At 32.2% G+C, this 20,290-nt stretch overlaps 1 protein-coding gene and 1 long non-coding RNA gene across 8 annotated transcripts in view; one reads left to right on the forward strand and one right to left on the reverse strand.

The window, feature by feature from the left end:
• Positions 1 to 20,290, reverse strand: part of LOC127718931 (uncharacterized) — a 36,400-nt gene that overhangs the window by 10,736 nt on the left and 5,374 nt on the right. The window lies entirely within an intron of this gene.
• Positions 6 to 15,683, forward strand: LOC127718899 (angio-associated migratory cell protein-like). 2 transcript variants are annotated; one of them, XM_052224985.1, is made up of 11 exons: positions 6 to 180; positions 2,333 to 2,449; positions 4,292 to 4,411; positions 5,747 to 5,886; positions 6,705 to 6,849; positions 9,138 to 9,224; positions 10,414 to 10,529; positions 11,578 to 11,654; positions 13,501 to 13,591; positions 14,646 to 14,800; positions 15,564 to 15,683. In XM_052224985.1, exons 1-11 carry the CDS (start codon positions 87 to 89, stop codon positions 15,637 to 15,639), a joined length of 1,218 nt encoding a protein of 405 aa, XP_052080945.1. In that variant the 5' UTR covers positions 6 to 86; the 3' UTR covers positions 15,640 to 15,683. The 2 variants fall into 2 exon arrangements, with proteins under 2 accessions (XP_052080945.1, XP_052080946.1); XM_052224986.1 differs by lacking the exons at positions 14,646 to 14,800; positions 15,564 to 15,683 and adding an exon at positions 14,311 to 14,412.

Raw genomic sequence — 20,290 nt, forward strand, 5'->3', positions numbered from 1 at the left:
GTAACATTTGCACCTTGATCTAACAGAAATGTCAAAATAAGAACACGTGCATGCTTCAAATTAAAAGATTTATTGTATGAAAAGAGATGGAGAACGAAAACGTCGATGATACTGGTGATGCAGACTTCCAGTTCGATGAAGATGACCTCGTGGAAATAATTGAAATCAACGATGGAGATGGTAATTAGAAATAAATAGTAGAGGAAGATAATTTTAATGTTTTGCTGTGACAACTGACACCTTCCTACAGATATTCAAAACTTGTAAGTCGAAGAAAACTGGAAATGCCATGGCAAAAAAAAAACCGAAAGAGGACCTCAAAAAATATAGTTAAGTAGGTATGTTTCCTGGGAAGCAAGTTAACTCGTACCATTGTAAACTCGTACCACGTAAACTCGTACCAAAAAAGTTAACTCGTACCAACGTAAACTCGTACCACTGGGAAGTCGTACCAATCAGAACTCGTACCTCTGCAAACTCGTACCATTAAAAATATGATTTTTTTTTTGGTAAACTTAATAAAAAAAGTTGAAATACTTGAATTTTATACTGGGGCATGTTTGTGAGGTTCCTCATAACCAAAATGGAAGACGACAATTGTATATGGTGCCACTCTCTGGTTAGACCCCGACAAGAAGCAATAGAGTGTGATGTATGTTCTAAATGGCAACACAGAAAGTGCGGAAATATAGGTAGCTACAAATTGGTCATTGTAATTTCAAATTATATACATTTTACAGGCTTAAGAGGTATTGAGTGAAATTAAAGTATATATTCATCATTAAACACCATTTGAATGCATTTACATAAGTTGGTACGAGTTTACAATGGTATGAATTTACCGTGGTACGAGTTAGCAGTGGTACGAGTTTGCATTGGTACCAGTTTTTTTTAGTGGTACGAGTTGACATTGGTACGAGTTTACAATGGTACGAGATAACTATAATTCGTTTCCTGTTTCATCATCATGATGATCATGCATGCACCAAAAAAAATAGGGTCCATACTAGTCCAAATAATTATGACCTCTTGAAAGTGTGACGGGAATGCTTCCCTTTGTTAGTAGATACTTAGTCAGTTGAGCTAAGGCAGTACTTTAGCTCAGTAGGTTAAAGGGCTGCCTTTTAACACAGAGAGGTGGAGATACAATGATTTTGTAAGAAGAATCATGCTCTCCGGTTACAAAAGGCTATTTTATTTTTTGGCTGTGACGCTTTTCTACGACATAACGCTGAAGCCATCTTTTTTTATCAGACTTTGAGAGAGAATTTCCTTCTCAACTTTGAGACCCAATTTTGCCATGATTCAAATCTTCACTGACGGCTAGAAATGTTTGCATATAAACAAATTCCTACCTTTTGTTTGTTTGTTTATGCAAAAAAAAAATCTTGCTAATATTACATGAATAACATTGTTCCAAGCATTCCCTGTCGAGATTAGTAAAGATCCCATAAAACAGTATGTTGCTTCATTACAACTTATACAATCTATATATATAGCTATCTGAAAATCATGTACATTTTCTTAATGGAAAGGGGAAAAAACATGCAAAATAGTAATTTTAAACAGCTCATCATTTTGTATATTCTCAGTTTATTTATTCATAAGTTATATACATGTATTAAACAATGTCTTTATTTTTTGTTATATTGTTTTTTTTATTATAGTTTACCATGTTTACTGTTTATTGCCAAAGAAATGTATCAAGATATTTCCTTTAGAAGAAAAAAGATCTATTTTCAAATATTCAAAGCACATATTAAACATGGGGGCTTTCAAATTTATTGCCAATTCAATCTTTAGAAATATATGTAATAGATAAAAGAGTAGAGCAAACAGATTTAGGCATTGGTAAAATGACATTAATCATTTAATTGTGTTATGTTGGTTAGGCAATAGTTGGAAACTCTTTTTAGTTCAAATTTACAAAAATCAATGTATCAAAAAAAGGAAAGCAGTTCATTCACTAATCTTTGTCATTTTTGTCTCGAGTACAAATGAATATGTTTTCATTTGGTGCCAAAAATGTCCATATTATTTTAAGAAAAGTTTTACATGTGTTGCAGTTACCAGGTAAATACATGTATGTACAAATGAAATAATATGATTGTTATTTCTTTTCCAAATTAGAAAATTCAAACTTGGTATGGTTGGAAACTCTTTTTAATCCCAGTAATTTTTTTCACAAAGGAAACCAGTTCATTCACTAAGGCTTTTTGAACACATACATGTATTATTTGAAAAGCCAAAATTAAAATATGTTTATTTACAGTAGAAAATGACAGTATCCTGTCTTAATTTCCACTTTTCTAACATGTTGTATTATTGTCAGGACTTATAGAGAACTTAGACAGTATAGATATTGAAGGTGGTGATGACGAAGAGGGAGAAGAAGGTGGGGCAGACGGCTTGATTGACAGCTCCTCTTTAGTGTTTAAGAAACATACAGGTAAATTCTTTAGCTGGCAAATCAATCTTTAAATAGACCTTAATTCAGATTTTGGTGCACAACAAATGAGAGAATTTTTGGAAGACTTCCAGAAACTGCTAAAGATTCAGTTCATTGCAAATGTTCCTTCCAAGACATACCTAGCTGTTACCAATGACCAATAAAGTGACAGTGGGGACATTCTTGCTCTGGTTTCATGCTGTGTGCTTATATAGGTCATAGTTGAAGACCTTCCAACTTCAAAAAGGAGGGAGAAAAGCAGTAAAAGTGTGTTTTCCCTTGCATTTTTTTGGTCCTAAATGCTCTTTGACTTTGTTCTTTTTTTACCTTTTAATTTTTTTTATTCAGGCGTCACTGATGAGTCAATTGTAGACAAAACGTGTCTGGTGTACAAAATTATAAGCTTGTTATCTCTCATGAGTTTTTTTGGTACAGTGGATTCCTCTAAATGTCTGAGAAATATGTTATTACTGTGGCTTGACTGTAATTGTTGCTCTCTGCAGTTCATTCAAAATTATGACCTAAATGCAATTTTTTTTATCAATTCAAACTGTTCAACTAGTCAGAAATTTTAACAGACTGCTGAAAAGAAGCACAGTCAAGTCATCAAAGTGATAAAATAAAGCATAAGTACAATCCTTTAAGATTTGATATTATGAAAGTGTGGCTAAACAGTTCTGTCAATATTGTTATTGTAGAGAGTTAATTGAAAGGGAAGAGGTAGTACTTTATGAATTGCTATAAAAAGTATCCAAACTAATTGTACTATTTTTCTTTTAAGTCTTCTATACTGTATGTATAACATGTATAAGAATCATTCATCAGTTTTATATTAAAACATGTTATATTTAGTCAAATATACATGTACAATGTATGTGTTGTTACTGGTAAGTTACCAGGGGGAGATAATCTAATATCTATTCCTCAAATTGATGAGACTTCATGAAAACATAATTTAGCAGAAAGTATATTTCATGGAATATATTATATTTTAATTAAATATAAATTGTAAGATATGCAGATGTGTGGGGTCTACTGTATATTACTGATTTTCTTTTACATGTATTTTGTAGGGTCGTCCTCTCATGTGCATTCACTGTACATGTTCATCCTTTCTTCTCCTGTAAACAGTGGTTTTTGTCTGTTTATGTAGCATTAATTTCTGTATTAAAAGGAGTTTGTGAATATGTTAGATCTTTGTAGACCATTTTATAGATGATTATATTTGGTATGTTGCTGCTAATGTCCAGTGACTAATATTTCTTGCACATTCAGGACTGGAACAAAGTAACGAATTTACTAAGGGAGTAGGTTCTTCAATGTTCTTCAACCAGGGTTAAGGATGTGAAATTTTGACTGTTTACTTGGAAAGAGGGTAGATTTGATATAGGAAACAAATCATGCATTGTAATAGATATTAACTTCAGACTACTCAAAGAATTATTGCAATATTTCTTTTATGTAAAGAGAGCATCCAAACATTGGCACCTATTAATGTCCTCATTCTAACTGGAAATTGCTGCATACATATTTATTCTGCACAACTAAACTGTTTCTCCTTAGCATATGTCTTACCACTTGATGAAAGAAGTCTCAAGTGACCTGATTATTTATCCCAATCAGCTCATGAGGTTCACGTAATGTAGAAGAACTCAAAATTACTACGTTTAGAGCTTGACACATTGTACACACCTGTCATTGTTTGTAAGTCTAATGTTGACTATTGTATGTTGACCTCTAAATGTAGTTTTGCTATTTGTATGCTACAATTAAGTTGCTGTCTTATTGATGTAAAACCCTACATCATCTTGTATTCATATTGGACCATTACTTCACTTGAAGATGCTGTATTTACTGTGGCCATTGATAAGAAGTCAAGTAATCTTGTAGTGACAGGTGGACAAGATGACCGAGGGTTTGTGTGGTCAGCAAATACAGGAGAACAGATTATGGAATGTAACGGTATGTAATGTTAATAACCCAAATAAAAATGTTTGTCCGTTTGGGGTCTAATTTAGGGGAGATCTTAATTTTGCTGTAAGGTGTGTGATATTTTGGTAATCATTGGAAACCTGTCACCTTGATAGTTATCTCTACTTTTGAGATAAAAAAAAAACAAAGTGTATTGAGCACAACACACTACACATCCTATCCATGAACTTTTCAAGAAATTCATCAACGAAATATATACTCAGATATTCAATTTACAAAATGTAACAAATCTAGTATCTGTTCTAAAAATATCAATCATGTCACTGTTAAAGTAATTTTTGAAATTGGAGTTATCTTCCTTTGTCTATAATTGTAATTAAACAATCTACAATTATCTCCAATTCATATTATTCCCTTTCTATGCTTAATACAATACAATGTTTAATCTTTATTCCCACTGCAAGATGAATGCAATCTTACCCTTCAGAGCTCACAAGCACTTGGATTACTATAAGTTCTTGTCACAACATAGTTAAGATAGAAAATGCTTCAATGCAGCAGTATAAGTCAAACATTGAAAGGAGTATATTTGATAAAAAGTATTTCATTCTGAAACTTTAAATAAGATGAGTGCGTTGTGGTCATTCATATCTTGTAGTTTTTCGATTGTCTCCTTGGTAACTATCACCTTTTCTCACCTGTATATCCATCTGTCTTTATATAGCTTTTCATATGTCTTGTTTGTGCCAGTCCATCATTTTATTCTAGTTTTTAGTCGTATTTGCCTGTATTTTTTCTGTTAAGATGCAAAATGTGTGACTAAACCCAATTTCTTAAATCACAATGACATTATAAAATATTATATAACAAAATGTATCAGATTGTATTTTCATGTGTGAACTTTTTAGGTTTTAAGGATTCTGTAACATGTGTTTACTTTTGACTGATAGGTTTTAAGGATTCTGTAACATGTGTTTACTTTTGACTGATAGGTTTTAAGGATTCTGTAACATGTGTTTACTTTTGACTGATAGGGTTTAAAGGATTCTGTAACATGTGTGTTTACTTTTGACTGATAGGTTTTAAGGATTCTGTAACATGTGTTTACTTTTGACTGATAGGTTTTAAGGATTCTGTAACATGTGTTTACTTTTGACAGGTTTTAAGGATTCTGTAACATGTGTTTACTTTTGACTGATGGGTTTTACGGATTCTGTAACATGTGTTTACTTTTGACTGATAGGTTTTAAGGATTCTGTAACATGTGTTTACTTTTGACTGATGGGTTTTAAGGATTCTGTAATATGTGTTTACTTTTGACTGATAGGTTTTAAGGATTCTGTAACATGTGTTTACTTTTGACAGGTTTTAAGGATTCTGTAACATGTGTTGGATTTAGTCCTGATGGTAGTATGGTTGCCATGGCTGACATAAGTGGTGTCATCAGAGTATACGACATAGAAACCAAGAAAGAAACTTGGTCCTTTGAGTGTTCTGATACAGAGGTTAGTAAAAAGTCACCAGTATTCATTAGCCAGATATCTTTCAAGGGCATTGTAACAGTAACTTGGAAGGCCCCTGTGGAAATTAATTCAATACTGAATGACAGATTCATTACCAGTATATGTATGACAATCAGGATTAAGTTGCTAATGACCAAAAATATCAATTTCTAACAAAAGGGCATTGATAGTCTCTGATAAATCTGGGTGTAACTATAATTGTTGTCTGCACTATTTTTTTTTTAATAAGGAAATTTTTGAAAATACATTAATTTGACATACAGAGGAACAATTTAAAAAGCCATTACTAAGTTAAGCTTTCGTATGATGATACAATGTATCAATGTTCAATTAAGTGATAAAGTATACCATTTGTGGTTGGTAATTTGATGAGTAAGCTTTTTTTATTGCTATTTAGTGTATTGTTTCTTTGATCTTTTTTTGTGATACTTTTTCATATCATGCTACTCACTTGAGGTTGAAAATTATCGCTAGAAACTAAGGCCACATGTACATCATATAAGTATATTTTTTTTCCTTTAAACACGTTGATATTAGAATATTTTACTCATCTTCATACCTTGATAGGCTGAGATTGTTGATAAAACTGATATTAACTAAAGATCTTGAATAAGAAATATAAAAAAATTTACAAGAAGACTTGATTTTTTTAAACTTGATAATGACTTTTGAATTAAACATGGTTTATATTAAATTGTTTATTTGTGCATTTAATTTTTTTGTGACAAATTAAATTCCTGAACTAAGGTTTAGATTAAAAATAATATGTTGTTAAAAATTTATGAATACTTGCATTTCAGTGGTTACAGTGGCACCCTGTTGCTAATGTCTTGTTGTTAGGTACTACTGATGGAGATGTTTGGATGTGGAAGGTGCCTAGTGGTGACTGTAAAACATTTCAAGGACCAGGATGTACAGCAAATTGTGGGAGAATTTTACCAGATGGTAGGTGATATATATAATTGTCTCGCCTTGACGGAGTCAAAAAGCGTGACATAGGTATGCTGTTTCTGGCGGCGGCGCCGTCAACAATGTATTTGTTTGTGATTAGGTCTAGTTCATGGTGAATCACTAGTGGTAGGTCAATGATATTTGGTATGCAGTTGTATTAGCATTGGCACATCTCATTGCCATGGAGATTATTTGGCCCTGCCCCCTCAGTCAAGGTCTATTGACTTTGAAACTTTGCTTAGTTTACATGTATTAGTTTGTGATTAGGTCAGTTTATGGGGAATCACTAGTGGTACGTCAATGATATTTGATATGCAGTTGTATAAGCATTGGCATATCTAATTTCCATGGAGATTATTTGGCCCCGCTCCCTCATTCATGGTCCATTGACTTTGAAACTTTTGCTTAGTTTTCATGTATTTGTTTGTGATTATGTCAGTTTAAGGGGAACCGTTAGTGGTAGGTCAATGATAATTGGTATGCAGTTGTATAAGCATTAGCACATTTCAATTACATGGAGAATATTTGGTCCTTACCCCTCAGTCATGGTCTTTTGACCTTGAATCTTTTGCTTAGTTTACATGTATAAGTTTGTGATTAGGTAAGTTTAAGATGAACCACTAATGTTAAGTCAATGATTTTCGGTATGCAAATGTATTGGCATTTGCAAGTTTCATTTCCATGGAGATTATATAACCCCACCCCCTAATTATGGTTCATTGACTTTGAAACTTTTACATAGTTTACAAGTTAATGTTTGTGTTTTGGTTTGTGTAAAGGGAACGACTTATGAAAAGTCAATGGTATTTGGTTTGCAGTTGTATTAACATTGGCACATCTCATTTCTATGGAGATTGTTTAGCCCTGTTCCTTCAGTCATGGTTCATTGACTTTGAATATTTGCATAACTTACATGTTAAAGTATTGCTATTTTAATTTCAACATTTGCATTATCAAAATAACAAATAGGCGAGACATATCTCTGTGTTAACAGTTTATGGTACAAGAGATAATAAAAACTGGCATCTGTAGCTGACAATTCATAAATAGGGATTTTTATACATCTAAATGAATCAAATGGCATAATTTACCTATCACAATAAGGAAATGTCCAGCACTTTAATGTATGGGGAAGTGTAGAAAACTTCTGTTTTTATCCCCCTGACAACTAGTGGCTTTTGTTTATACATTTTCGCACATTTTGGGGATACTTGCAGATAATGAGTTATAATTGATATTAATATAGTTGAGAATGAAAACAGGGAATGTGTCAAAGAGACAACAACCTGACCAAAGAGCAGAAAACAGCCCAAGGCCATCAATGGGTCTTCAGCTGGCCCCTAAATAATAATGTATACTATTCAGCGAAATGGTCACCACACTTAACTCCGAAACATCTACCAAATTTTAAAATCACACAAGACTAACAAAGGCTAGAGCAACCCAAATTAAAAAAAACAAAAACACACAAGACTAGCAAAGGCAGTTATTGACTTGGGACAGGCACAAAAATGTGGCTGGTTAAACATGTTTTATGAGATCTCAACCTTCCCCCTATACTTCTAGCCAATGTGTAATAAATAAACACACAGCAATAAGCACAGTAAAACTGAAGTCTGGGTCCTATGTAAGAATAGGTAACAGAAGAAACTAAGCAAAATGACAATGATCAACATGAATTAACAAAGGACTACTAGCAGTTACTGCATGCCAGCTCCAGACCTTAATTAAACTGATCGAATGATTATGTCTTCATCATATTAATAAGTTTTATTAATTAGTAGTGACAGAGAAAGGGTCCATAAATTATTTTTTAATGTGATTTCAGTCATTTTTGAAGAAAGTCAGAGCTATTAAATTCATACGTCATGACATCTGTATCAAGGGCTTTAATGTATGGACTGCAAGACTTTTGTACTTATTTTTGCAGGCTAAAAAATGTTTTGTGGAGTGCAACAGTTTAAAACTGAAATGATCATGTTACTTTTCCATTTAAGAAAGTTTCAAGTCTATTATAAATTAGGAATGAATCCAGATTTACTATTTGGGGTAAATTCTATCTTTGAAATGGCAGTAGATCAATGTTGTTGTTTTTTAATCAAACTTGTAAAAGTGTTTTTATATGACTGATAACTATTTTACTCTAATAGTTTCTAGAAACATATATTTAGTGTCACAGAAGAGGCTATATTTCTTCACTGATTATACATTACAAATACTTGTATAATCAATAACGTTTAAGTATTTAAAGTATGAAAAGTTTGCTTTTTTTTAATTTTCAGGTAAAAGACTTTGTGTTGGCTATGACAATGGTCTAGTCAAGATTTGGGATTTAAAAGATGTAAACACACTCCACAGTTTTAATCCAGGTGAGTTTAAAACAAAAATTTCCATTTGATTACAAAGATTGTAAAAATAGTAAGTTATGATTTCCTTGCATTTTACAGGAATAACCAATCTCAGATACGATCGGGACCCAAAATTTGACATGCCTAAAATATCAAATGTTTAAGTACATAAAATCAACAGGTCCTAAATAACAGAATGGAATTCTAGAGAGAATTACTGAGACTGATAATAAAATTAGATAGTTTTTTCTATGAGATTGAAATTACACAGTTACTTGTACAGCACAATGTATATTGGTTATTCAGTTTGTCACTCAGGGATTAAGTAATTGTAAAATGTCTTTGGGATTACAGAGATAGATCTCTGACTTTTCAAGTTCGAATGCTGATTCGACATATCAGTCAAGTTTGGACATTGTATAGTATTCGTAGAATTATTGCTGGAAAGTCTTTCACAAATAGGTCAAGAATCTTAGGCAGCAAATTAAAAGCTATGTTCATGTTATTTTTTTAGATATTTACTTAACATATTAACTAGAAAACCAACCACTGTTTATAAACTTTGATGGAAATCAAATGATTTGTTGTTGAATATTTCGCATTTGGTTTTCAATACTACAGATCTAGCCAGTCAATTAATTCAAGAGAAATTGAGTTGTATTTTGAATGGAAAATGAGAAAATGTTACTTGGTTTTAGAATAGAATAAAGTCTGGATTAGCAACACATTATAGATCTAAATAAGACTTTTCTATATGATAAGTTTAAAATTATCCATAAACAAAATGGACCCAATGTTGTGAGGGAAATGAGGCTGAAAATTACTTAGCAGTGTTAGGCTTCACCTATGGGAACATCATGACATCTAAGCCATAATACTTAAATTTTCATTGTTACATCATGTAGCTCACAAGTTAACAGTCCAAGGAATATATGTCAACTTTCCTTGACACATCATCAATATCCTGAGCCACTCAGTTTTTGCCTTAATTCTGAATCGGTATTCTTGACATAGAAAAAGCAAATACCTGTTCAAAATCCTCTTCTATTTAATCCAAACCTTGATTGAAATATCCTTCTGCCAACTAATGGAATTAATAGCTAAGATTTGAGATAGGATATGACACATAAAATATGATTATTGGTAGAATTTTTAATGCTGTAGCAATTTCTACTTAATTTATGAGACAATTAAATGTATTATTTTGAAGGGCGAGAAGGACATTTGTCATCGGTAGTTTGCATGGATTGTCACCATGACAACACTGCAATTATGACAGGATCAACAGATGTAACCAGTAGGCTGTACAATTCTAATACAGGCAAGGTATTGTGCTCATTTAAATCTTCTTAAGGCTAATGGTAAAAATGCATGTTTACCTTGATTTAAAAAAAGGATGTTTATTAGAAAAACAACATGAGATTGGTCTACATGTAGAAGAATATTATAAAAGAAAGTAAAATTTTTAATTAACTTTTGATCACAGTTTGCAAAATGATGTTGATAATGGCAAAAACTAGTATTTTAATCAGTTGATTTTGAAACACAGTCAAACTATTATATCTTGCTTGTAATTTTGCATATTGCATTTTTTCTCCACATTTATTTAAGGTTTGATATAGACAGGATAGATATTGTAATATGTTAAATGAAATTTTGTTAGCAAGCAATTATGGATCATAAAGGGATGTAGATTTCTGTACTATAGTATTTATTGTGTTGTATTACCATAGGAATGTGGTTTTTATGCCCCCACCGTAGCGGAGGGGGTATTTAGTTTTACCCTAGTCCGTCTGTACGTCCGTCCATCCGTACGTCCCAAAATTGGTTTCCGTTCTCTAACTTTAGTTTGCTTCAACCAAATGTTATGAAACTTATACACAATGCTTATTACCACAAAACACAGATAAAATTTGAATTTTGGTGGTGTCACTTTTACCGTTCTAGAGTTATGCCCCTTTACAAATGGAAAAACTGCTGAAATATTTGTTTCTGTTCTCTAACTTTAGTTTGCCGCAACCAAATATTATGAAACTTGTACACAATGCTAATTACCACAAAATACAGATCAAGTTCGAATTTTGGTGGCTTCACTTTTACCTTTCTAGAGTTATGCCCCTTTACAAATGGAAAAATTGCTAAATTTTTCATTTCCGTTCTCTAACTTAAGTTTGCCTCATCTAAATGTTATGAAACTTATAAACAATGCTTATTACCACAAAACTCAGATCAAGTACAAATTTGAGTAGCGTCACTTTTACCATTCTTCAGTTATGTCCCTTTATAACTTTATACGATATGCAAGCAGGGGCATCATCTGTGTCCCATGGACACATTCCCCATTTTTTTTTTCATGTTTTGTTTCATTTTGTAGTTTCTAGGATCATTGGATTGTAAGAATAAAGAATCAGCAGACGAAAACTCTGTGGAAACATGTGGATTTTCTAAAATGTAAGTTCAAAGAGAAAACCTCCCAAAAAATTACTGTACTGCAAAGATCTTAAATATTTTATCAAATAAATATTTTCAGCACACTTTTCTCAGAAACTGCTGAACAGAATGATTTCATATTTGGTAAGCAGCTCAACAGTGATCAGTTGCAATACACTTTTATACGACTGCAAAAAAGTTTGCGTTCGTATATTGCTATCATGTCGTCAGAAGACATTTGGTTTCCAGACAATAACTTTAGTATAAGTGTATGGATCTCTATGAAATTTAACCACAAGGTTCTATACCACAAAGGGAAGGTTGAGATTGACTTTGGGGGTTATGGCCCAAACCATTCAGAAATTAGCGGCAAAAAGGGGGTGGGGGGGGCAAGGTTTTTCTGGTTAATGGACAATTACTTAAGTATTAGTCTATGGATCTCTATGAAATTAAAACACAAGGTTCCATACCACAAAGGGAAGGTTGGGTTTGACTTTGGGGGTTATGGCTCAAACCGTTCAGGAATAAGGAGCAAAAAGGGGGGGGGGGGGAGACCAATGTTTTTCTGGTTTCCAGACAAATACAAATACTTAAGTATTAGTCGATGGATCTCTATTAAATTGTACCACAAGGTTCCATACCACACACAGAAGGTTGGGATCGATTTTGTGGGTTGTGGCTTTAATCGTTAAGAAACTAGAGGCCAGAAAGGGTCCAAAGACTTTTCTAATACTGGCTAAGCTGGTTCTAACATAAGTTATTTCTGATCTATATAAAGAAACAAGGAATACTGATATGGCAGGAGATACACACCAAACAGGGTGTGTAAACAGATTTACTAAGTATTGCCCTGCAGCAAAGTATTGCATAACAGCAAGAAATCTTCAATTGAAAATAAATACAAATCTTTTAACCATTTTCAATAAGGATTAATTTAAAGTCTTGAATTGTTTGAGGTTTTTATCATGTATTACTATATTGGATATTTGGACATTTTAAAATAGGTCTACATTGAGGTCCAAAGGGTCCAAAATTAGACATTGTTTAGATCTGTTAAGAAAAAGAGCTAAACTTCTTCCCTTTACATACATAACTTGAATCTGTATTTGTAAAGATTTGCAAAGATTTTGCTAATTCTGATTTGAAAATTAAAAAAATCTTGAAATACATTGCCGGAACAATAAATATTTCTATAGTTTAAAAATAGTATTTTGTTCATTTCTGCAACGCCTTATAAGAATTTATTCTGTTCTGAGGTGTATGAATTGTCATTAAAATTTTGCATTTGATTTTGTTAATAAAATTTGTTATAACCAATTGGAATATTATCAATATCTAAATTGAATTATATAGACGAAAGTATCTGTATATTGCAGTTGTGAACAACTTTATATACATATTCATGAGAAAGACCATCTGTACTGTCATGTCATTTTACAACTATCAATCATTGCAAAGAACTATTACCACTATTGGATAGCAAAAATGTGTATTATTTTAATTTCAAATTCAGTTTTTGAGAATGGCTTGCTTGAAAGTGCTATCCCTTCTAAAGAAATAGCTAGATGTAAAAGTCACCAGTTATTACAATATGGCATGACTTTTTAAAACCATTTTAAGGAGTGGAAATTTGATAATTTTCACAAAATTTAGCAGAGAGGAATGAAACGTAAACTTGAACTATAAATCATCATAGTAGACGCACACACTCAATATGTGAAGGTGTTTAGAAAAAAGTCTGTATTATTTGTTCGTTGCGGAATGACTGAATGACACACAAGGATAATGCTATATGGCCTCAACCACTAAGTGGGGGGGGGATAAAAAAAAGTCACTACAAGAGAATGATTTATCCCTTTTTTTGCAGACAAAATTATGCAGCAACTGGCACTTTATTAGGCACATTGTGTATCTGGGACGTACCAACACAGACCGCAAGAAATGTTTGTCTACATGAAGTAAGGAATTTACACATAGTGGCTTAATATATAATACTTATATTCAAAGGGAAGTAATACGTTATTGAAAGTGATTTGTAAGATCACTGAGATGAATGATGGTATTGTGATAGATTTTGTTGATGTACTAAAATTCATGAAAATGTCATTTCATCCCATTCCTTTGAGACATTTCTTGATTAAAACTTTGAAATTCATATAGATGTGCGGAACATTAAATAAAAAGTAACTACATTTGGCATTTATGATAATTTGTTTGACTAAAAAGGGATCAAATAACTCTACCTATCCACCAAGTGTTATTTGACCAAAATATTATACTAATTCTGAAAGTAGTCAATCTGATGTATTTAATTTGTATACTCAATTCGAGATGTGATGCTAATATAACATATATATATATACACACAGTATTGGTATTTGCTGCTTCTCCACTAAGCACACAGCAATAAGGAGTAAGAGCAAAGGCTGTTGGGCTCAACGTCAGTATGATGCCTACGGGTTGTGAACTAGCACGTTGTGACTCCAGCTCATCGTGTTAGTCTAGTACAAAGCAGGGTTAATATACATAATACATTACCATGTTTTTGTCCTGAATATGCATATATTTTGTCGCTGTATTTTAAGCAGCAATCTATCATCAATATATGTTATTAAATCTTGTCATTTTTTAAGGCTGGTATAAAATATGAAATGATTTCATATAATCTTGGTTTTAGGCAGGTATAGTGAAATTAAAATGGGATGCCATATCACCATTGATTTATACAGCTTTTAATGATTTAATATAATATTGGTTTTAGGCAGGTATAATGAAATTAAAATGGGATGCCATATCATCGTTGATTTATACAGCTTTTAATGATTTAATATAATCTTGGTTTTAGGCAGGTATAGTGAAATTAAAATGGGATGCCATATCACCATTGATTTATACAGCTTTTAAAAATTTAATATAATCTTGGTTTTAGGCAGGTATAGTGAAATTAAAATGGGATGCCATATCACTGTTGATTTATACAGCTTTAATGATTCAATATAATCTTGGTTTTAGGCAGGTATAGTGAAATTAAAATGGGATGCCATATCACCGTTAATATATACAGCCTGTTTAGATGGAGTGTTAAGATTATGGGATTCCAGGAATGGACAGTGTGTAACACAATGGGCTGGACACCAAGATGCAATCTTAGATTTTGATATTTCAAGGTAAAGGAATAAAATTTACCATTACTGAAGTGATTAAAATGTAACATTTAATATTAATAACCCACATAAAAAGAATTACTCGGCTTAAATATAAAACAGAGATTTCAAACTAAAAAAATAAATTCAACCATTCAACACAAGAATCTTAACAACTGTTGTACTTCACATCATGATGTTGTTTTATCCTTGAAAAAAGGGGGATAAAAAAACATATAACTTGAAAATGCTATACCTCTTAAAGAAATAGTCAGAAGTAAAAATTTCCAGAAATAGGAAAAACGTTTGTTGAAGATAAACAGCCAACACCATGGCTAAAAAAAAATATACAATGTCCAAAAAAGATTAGTAGGGAATACTACTCTAAAAATGCTTGTTTATTGTGTTTTAGGTGCGTTCAATCAGGGAATCTCTTAACTATAGACATTTGTCTGAAGCAAAAGGACTTGACCCCTTCTAACCCAACTTTTTTCTTACATCCTTGAATTATGAAGTTAAATATTTTCATCAACAATGATGACAATTACCAATAAACTTGCGATTCATGATATTGGTGAGGCTTCTTTTTTCAAGATGTACAAAAAAAATTAAACTGCAATAATTCATAGAAAAATTTATTTACACTAACTAATAACTGCATACATGTATAATAAAGGCAAAGGCTTTATTTGAGCTCTTAAGTTTAAGAACTTTCAAATTTACTTTTAGCTTTGTCTTGAACTGTTAAAGTAGAGACAATTATTTAATCAAACTAATTTATTTACAGTGATGGGAACACATTGATATCTGTATCAGAAGACAAAACAGCACGAGTGTTTTCCTTACACACACCAGACAGATAATGACATTTGTAATGTTTTAATGTAAATAAAGGAAAAAATGTTAATATGTCTTGGGTCACATCTTTACATTAGGGCGACTCTGGACGATATATGTCTTGACATATTTTATGGACACTTATCTGTTGTTGAAGACTGTATGTTGCCCTCTAGCAAGGCTTCCAAAACGGTCTTATTTGCCGGACATTTGTATAATGTCCGGTAAAAGTCTGGTTGGGCAAAGCATGAAACGGTCATCTACTTTTTAGTTTTCAAGGCTTTAAGAGACGGTCATTTTAACATAATTCGCGATCTTTTTGACCCAACGTTTTGCCTTTAACAACCACACATTTCCGGTCATAAAAGTGACATGATCATTAAGTACTATCTAAACAACCCCTACTTTAATACCTTCTCATTTTAATCAAGGCTAATTAGTTGTCAAACAGCTGAAATTTACCTGTTCAGGTGACAGGTAAACTATTTTGAACCGGACATTGATCGGTCTATTCAAAGTTATTTTCTTACATTTCAGCGGTTTGCATCTAATTAATTTAGTCAAAAAGATTTAAATTATCAGAAATACGTTTACAAATATGATTTGATGAAAAAATTGAAAAGGTGAAAATGAAAAATCGTCATAACCACGTTAGTTTGAACCTAGAGACATGTCTCTGTTTGAACTAGTACATGCGCAGTTGTGAAATTTAATTATGCATCCTAATTTCTTCAAAAAATGCTTAAATTGTTATTGATACCTTTATCTCACTTTTATTTCGAATATTTTCTTGAAGAAATAACGTAGAAAGAGCTACTTCCACTCATTCACGCTTTGCAAACGTACACGGAATTTACGTATCCGTCTCTGGTCCATGTTTTACCATTGTCAAGATAACATCCGGTATAAAAACGAAAGTAAAGTTTTTGACAACGTTATTTTGCATAAATAAAGAGTCTAAGGCAGATATAAGTACGCTGATGTTGCACACTTCGAATGATGCACTGCCAATTTAACAGTTTGCGTCAGAACTTCGAATTTGAATCAAAGAAAGTTTAATATCGTTTTTTTAATGTCAATCATTGGGATGGCCAACTCGGCAACTGATTACCATAATTGCCTTTTGTTTATTTAGTCTTAAGGGATTAAAATCGGGATAATATATAAAATGTCCGGCTGGCTAAAAATAATTTTGGAAGCCCTGCCCTCTAGATGTCTTTTGATTATATAGTTGTATGATATTTTTGTCATTCAGTCTTTTTGAAGCATACCCCACATCTATTTTATTGTCCCCCAGAATGACATGGAAATACTGGGCGTCCGTTTGTCGGGTCTTGTTTATGCTCTCACATGCACAATTCTTGCCCGAATTTTATGAAACTTATATCATAGGTTTATATCAGCAATATCTTGGATGAGTTCGAAAATCAGTGCCGATCATTTTTAAAAGAGTTATGCCCCTTGAAAATAATGATTATTTATGGAAAACTGCAATGTTATCGCTCTCATGTGTTCAATTCTTGCCAGAATTTTATGAAACTTATATCAGCAATGTCTTTGACACTTTCGAAAATAAGTTCTGATCAAATATTTTTAACGAGTTATGACCCTTGGAATTATAAATTATGATAGAAGTCACATTGTATTTGCTCTGAAGCCTTTCATTTCTCTTAAGATATTTATAAAATGTTTTAAAGAACAAAAAAAAGTGTTTTTATTAGTTATTGTCCTTGTACCTTGGATAGATAGAATATGTGTAACGCAGGGACATTGGAACTCTGTTCTTTTATTCATTTTATAATAGACTTTCCATCTTCATACTTGCAGACCAGGTTAATTTAAACAAGGGAATAACTAACTTTCATAGAGAAAATCTGAATGTTAAATGTGATTCGTGTCAATCTGAGGAGTAAAGCCATTTCCTTCTGATTTTTAGTTTCGCCCTGACGGAGTCAAAAAGGGAGACATAGGTATGCTGTTTCCTGCATTGTCAACAATGTATTAGTTTGTGATTAGGTCAGTTTATGGGTAACTACAAGTGGTAGGTCAATGATATTTGAACTGCAGTTGTTTTAGCATTGTCACATCTCATTTCCATGGAGATTATTTGGTGACACCCCCTCAGTCATGGTCTATTGACTTTGAAACTTTTGCTTAGTTTACATGTTGAGGTTTGAGATTAGATCGAATTAAGAGGAATCACTAATGTTAAGTCAATGATATTTGGTATGCAGTTGTATTAGCATTTGCCATGGAGATTATAAGGTTCAATCCCCTCATCAAAGTTCATTGACTTTGAAACTTTTACATTGTTTTCAAGTTAAAGTTTGTGTTTTGGTTAGTGTAAAAGGCACCACTTATGATAAGTCAATGGTATTTGGTATGCATTTCTCTTTTCCCCAAAATTTGGTCCTACACATTATTAGAGTCATGGTTCATTGACTTTGAATGTTTTGCATAGTTTACATGTTTAGAGTTTGCCATTTGGATTCAACATTTTCATTATACTACTTCCGCCCCGGTGGTCTCGTGGTTAATGGTATCATGTTCGCTTCAAGTGCAGGAGGTCGTGACCCTGGCTGGGTCAAACCAAAGACTTCAAAAATGGTATTTGCTGCTTCTCGGCTAAGCACGCGGCATTAAGGAGTAAGAGCAAAGACTGGTCGGCTCCAAGTCAAGATTAATATAACCAGGTAAAGTGACATGTCTTCCTGTGGACTCTTACCTTGTGAAAACATGTACTTGTCCTGAATATGCATATTAATTTGCCGCTGGACGTTAAGCAGCCATCCATCATCATCATTATACTACCAAAATTACAATAAAATGCTTCGCTGGGGCGCAGCTTGATACGACCGTAGAGGTCGAACCCTGAACAGTTGGGGCAAGTATGGACACAAAATTCAAGCTTGATACAGCTATGACTTTGGATTGTCATTAAATATTTGACACAGCATAGGTTTCTGACACAGGATGAATGTGGTGTAAGAACTGGAAAAAATTTAATTTACCTATTATGGTGGAATATCCATAAACTAAATTGTTTGTTAATTTCAATATATCAAAGAATATGTAGAATTCAATGTTTGATGTAATGTAATAAAGTTGAAATTTGGACCGTTTTTGTTCAATGTGGACCAATTTGGTAACTTGTATAAATAATCAAAAATCTAAATACATGGGAGCCCATTTAAATACATCATAAAGGTATTAAAATAGAAAGTGACATCATAGTCATGGCTAAAAATAAACAAAAATCCTTAATCAGCAACATTTAAAGTAATATCTAAAAATAAAATTCCTTTGTAACCATAAAAGCCCATTTAAATACATCATAAAGATATTAAAATAGAAAATGACATCATAGTCATGGCTAAACATAGCAAAAAACCCTTAATCAGCATCATTTAACAGTAATATCTAAAAATGGAAATTACATCATAAAGGTATTAAAATAGAAAATGACATCATAGTCATGGCTAAAAATAAACAAAATCCTTAATCAGCATCAGCAACATTTTATAGTAATATCTAAAAATAAAATTCCTTTGTAACCATAAAAGCCCATTTAAATACATCATAACAGATATTAAAATAGAAAATGACATCATAGTCATGGCTAAACATAGCAAAAACCTTAATCAGCATCATTTAACAGTAATATCTAAAAATAAAAATTTCTTTGCAACCATAAAAGTAAAATAGAAAATGACATCATAATCATAGCTAAAAATAAACAAAAATTTTTTTTATTGGCAAATTTTAAATGGAGTTTATTATACTAAAACAATAAATTTGCAACCATAAACATGATAAAACCCCATTTAAACACATCATAAAAGTATTAAATAATTCAACTACATCATAAGGCTATAAAAATAGAAAATGACTTCATAGTCAAGGCTAAAGGTAAACAAAAAACCTTCATCAGCAAAATTTTATATTGGCAAATTTCCAATGAAGTTTATTACACTAAAATTGTTGGCAAATTTCCAATGCATTTATTAACAATAAAGTTATTGGCAAATTTCCAATTTACATAATTTAAAAGCAGTGTAGATGAGATATTTAAATGAGTTTGAATTACCAACCTTACACTGCTTTTAAATAATGTTCTTTACTCAATTATTTGTCTATTAAAATGGAAACCCTTGTTTTTTAACCTTTTTTCCCCTTATTCCTTAAACATTAGAGCCATAACCACCCCCCACCCCCCCCCCCCCCCCCCCCCACCCCCAAAGCCAATTATTACTTTCCAATGTAACCTAAATTTCCAATATACATAATTTTAAATTTCAATTCCTCATGATATATAACCGTATCATTATTATTTTCTTTCATATATAAATCTGAAACAACCATCTTTAAATGGAAAATTTTAAAGAAAAAAAAAGGAAAAAAAAAAATCCTACCCCCCACACATTTTTTCAACCCCCTTTTGATTCATCATCCCCCACCTCAATCACAACCTTCAATTTGTGGTATGGTACATTGCAATACAATTTCACAGAGATCCATACACTTGAACACAAGTTTTTGTTGCAAACTAAAAAAATCCTTATTTTCGACCAATATTTGGCCCCTTATTCATAAATGTTTGAGCAATTAACCCCAAAACTCAATTCCTACTTTCTCTTCGTGACAAAAAATAACTAACTTAAAATGTAAATTTTAAAC

Source organism: Mytilus californianus, unplaced genomic scaffold (assembly GCF_021869535.1).
Source record: "Mytilus californianus isolate M0D057914Y unplaced genomic scaffold, xbMytCali1.0.p SCAF_10, whole genome shotgun sequence".
Taxonomy (NCBI): Eukaryota; Metazoa; Mollusca; class Bivalvia; order Mytilida; family Mytilidae; genus Mytilus; species Mytilus californianus.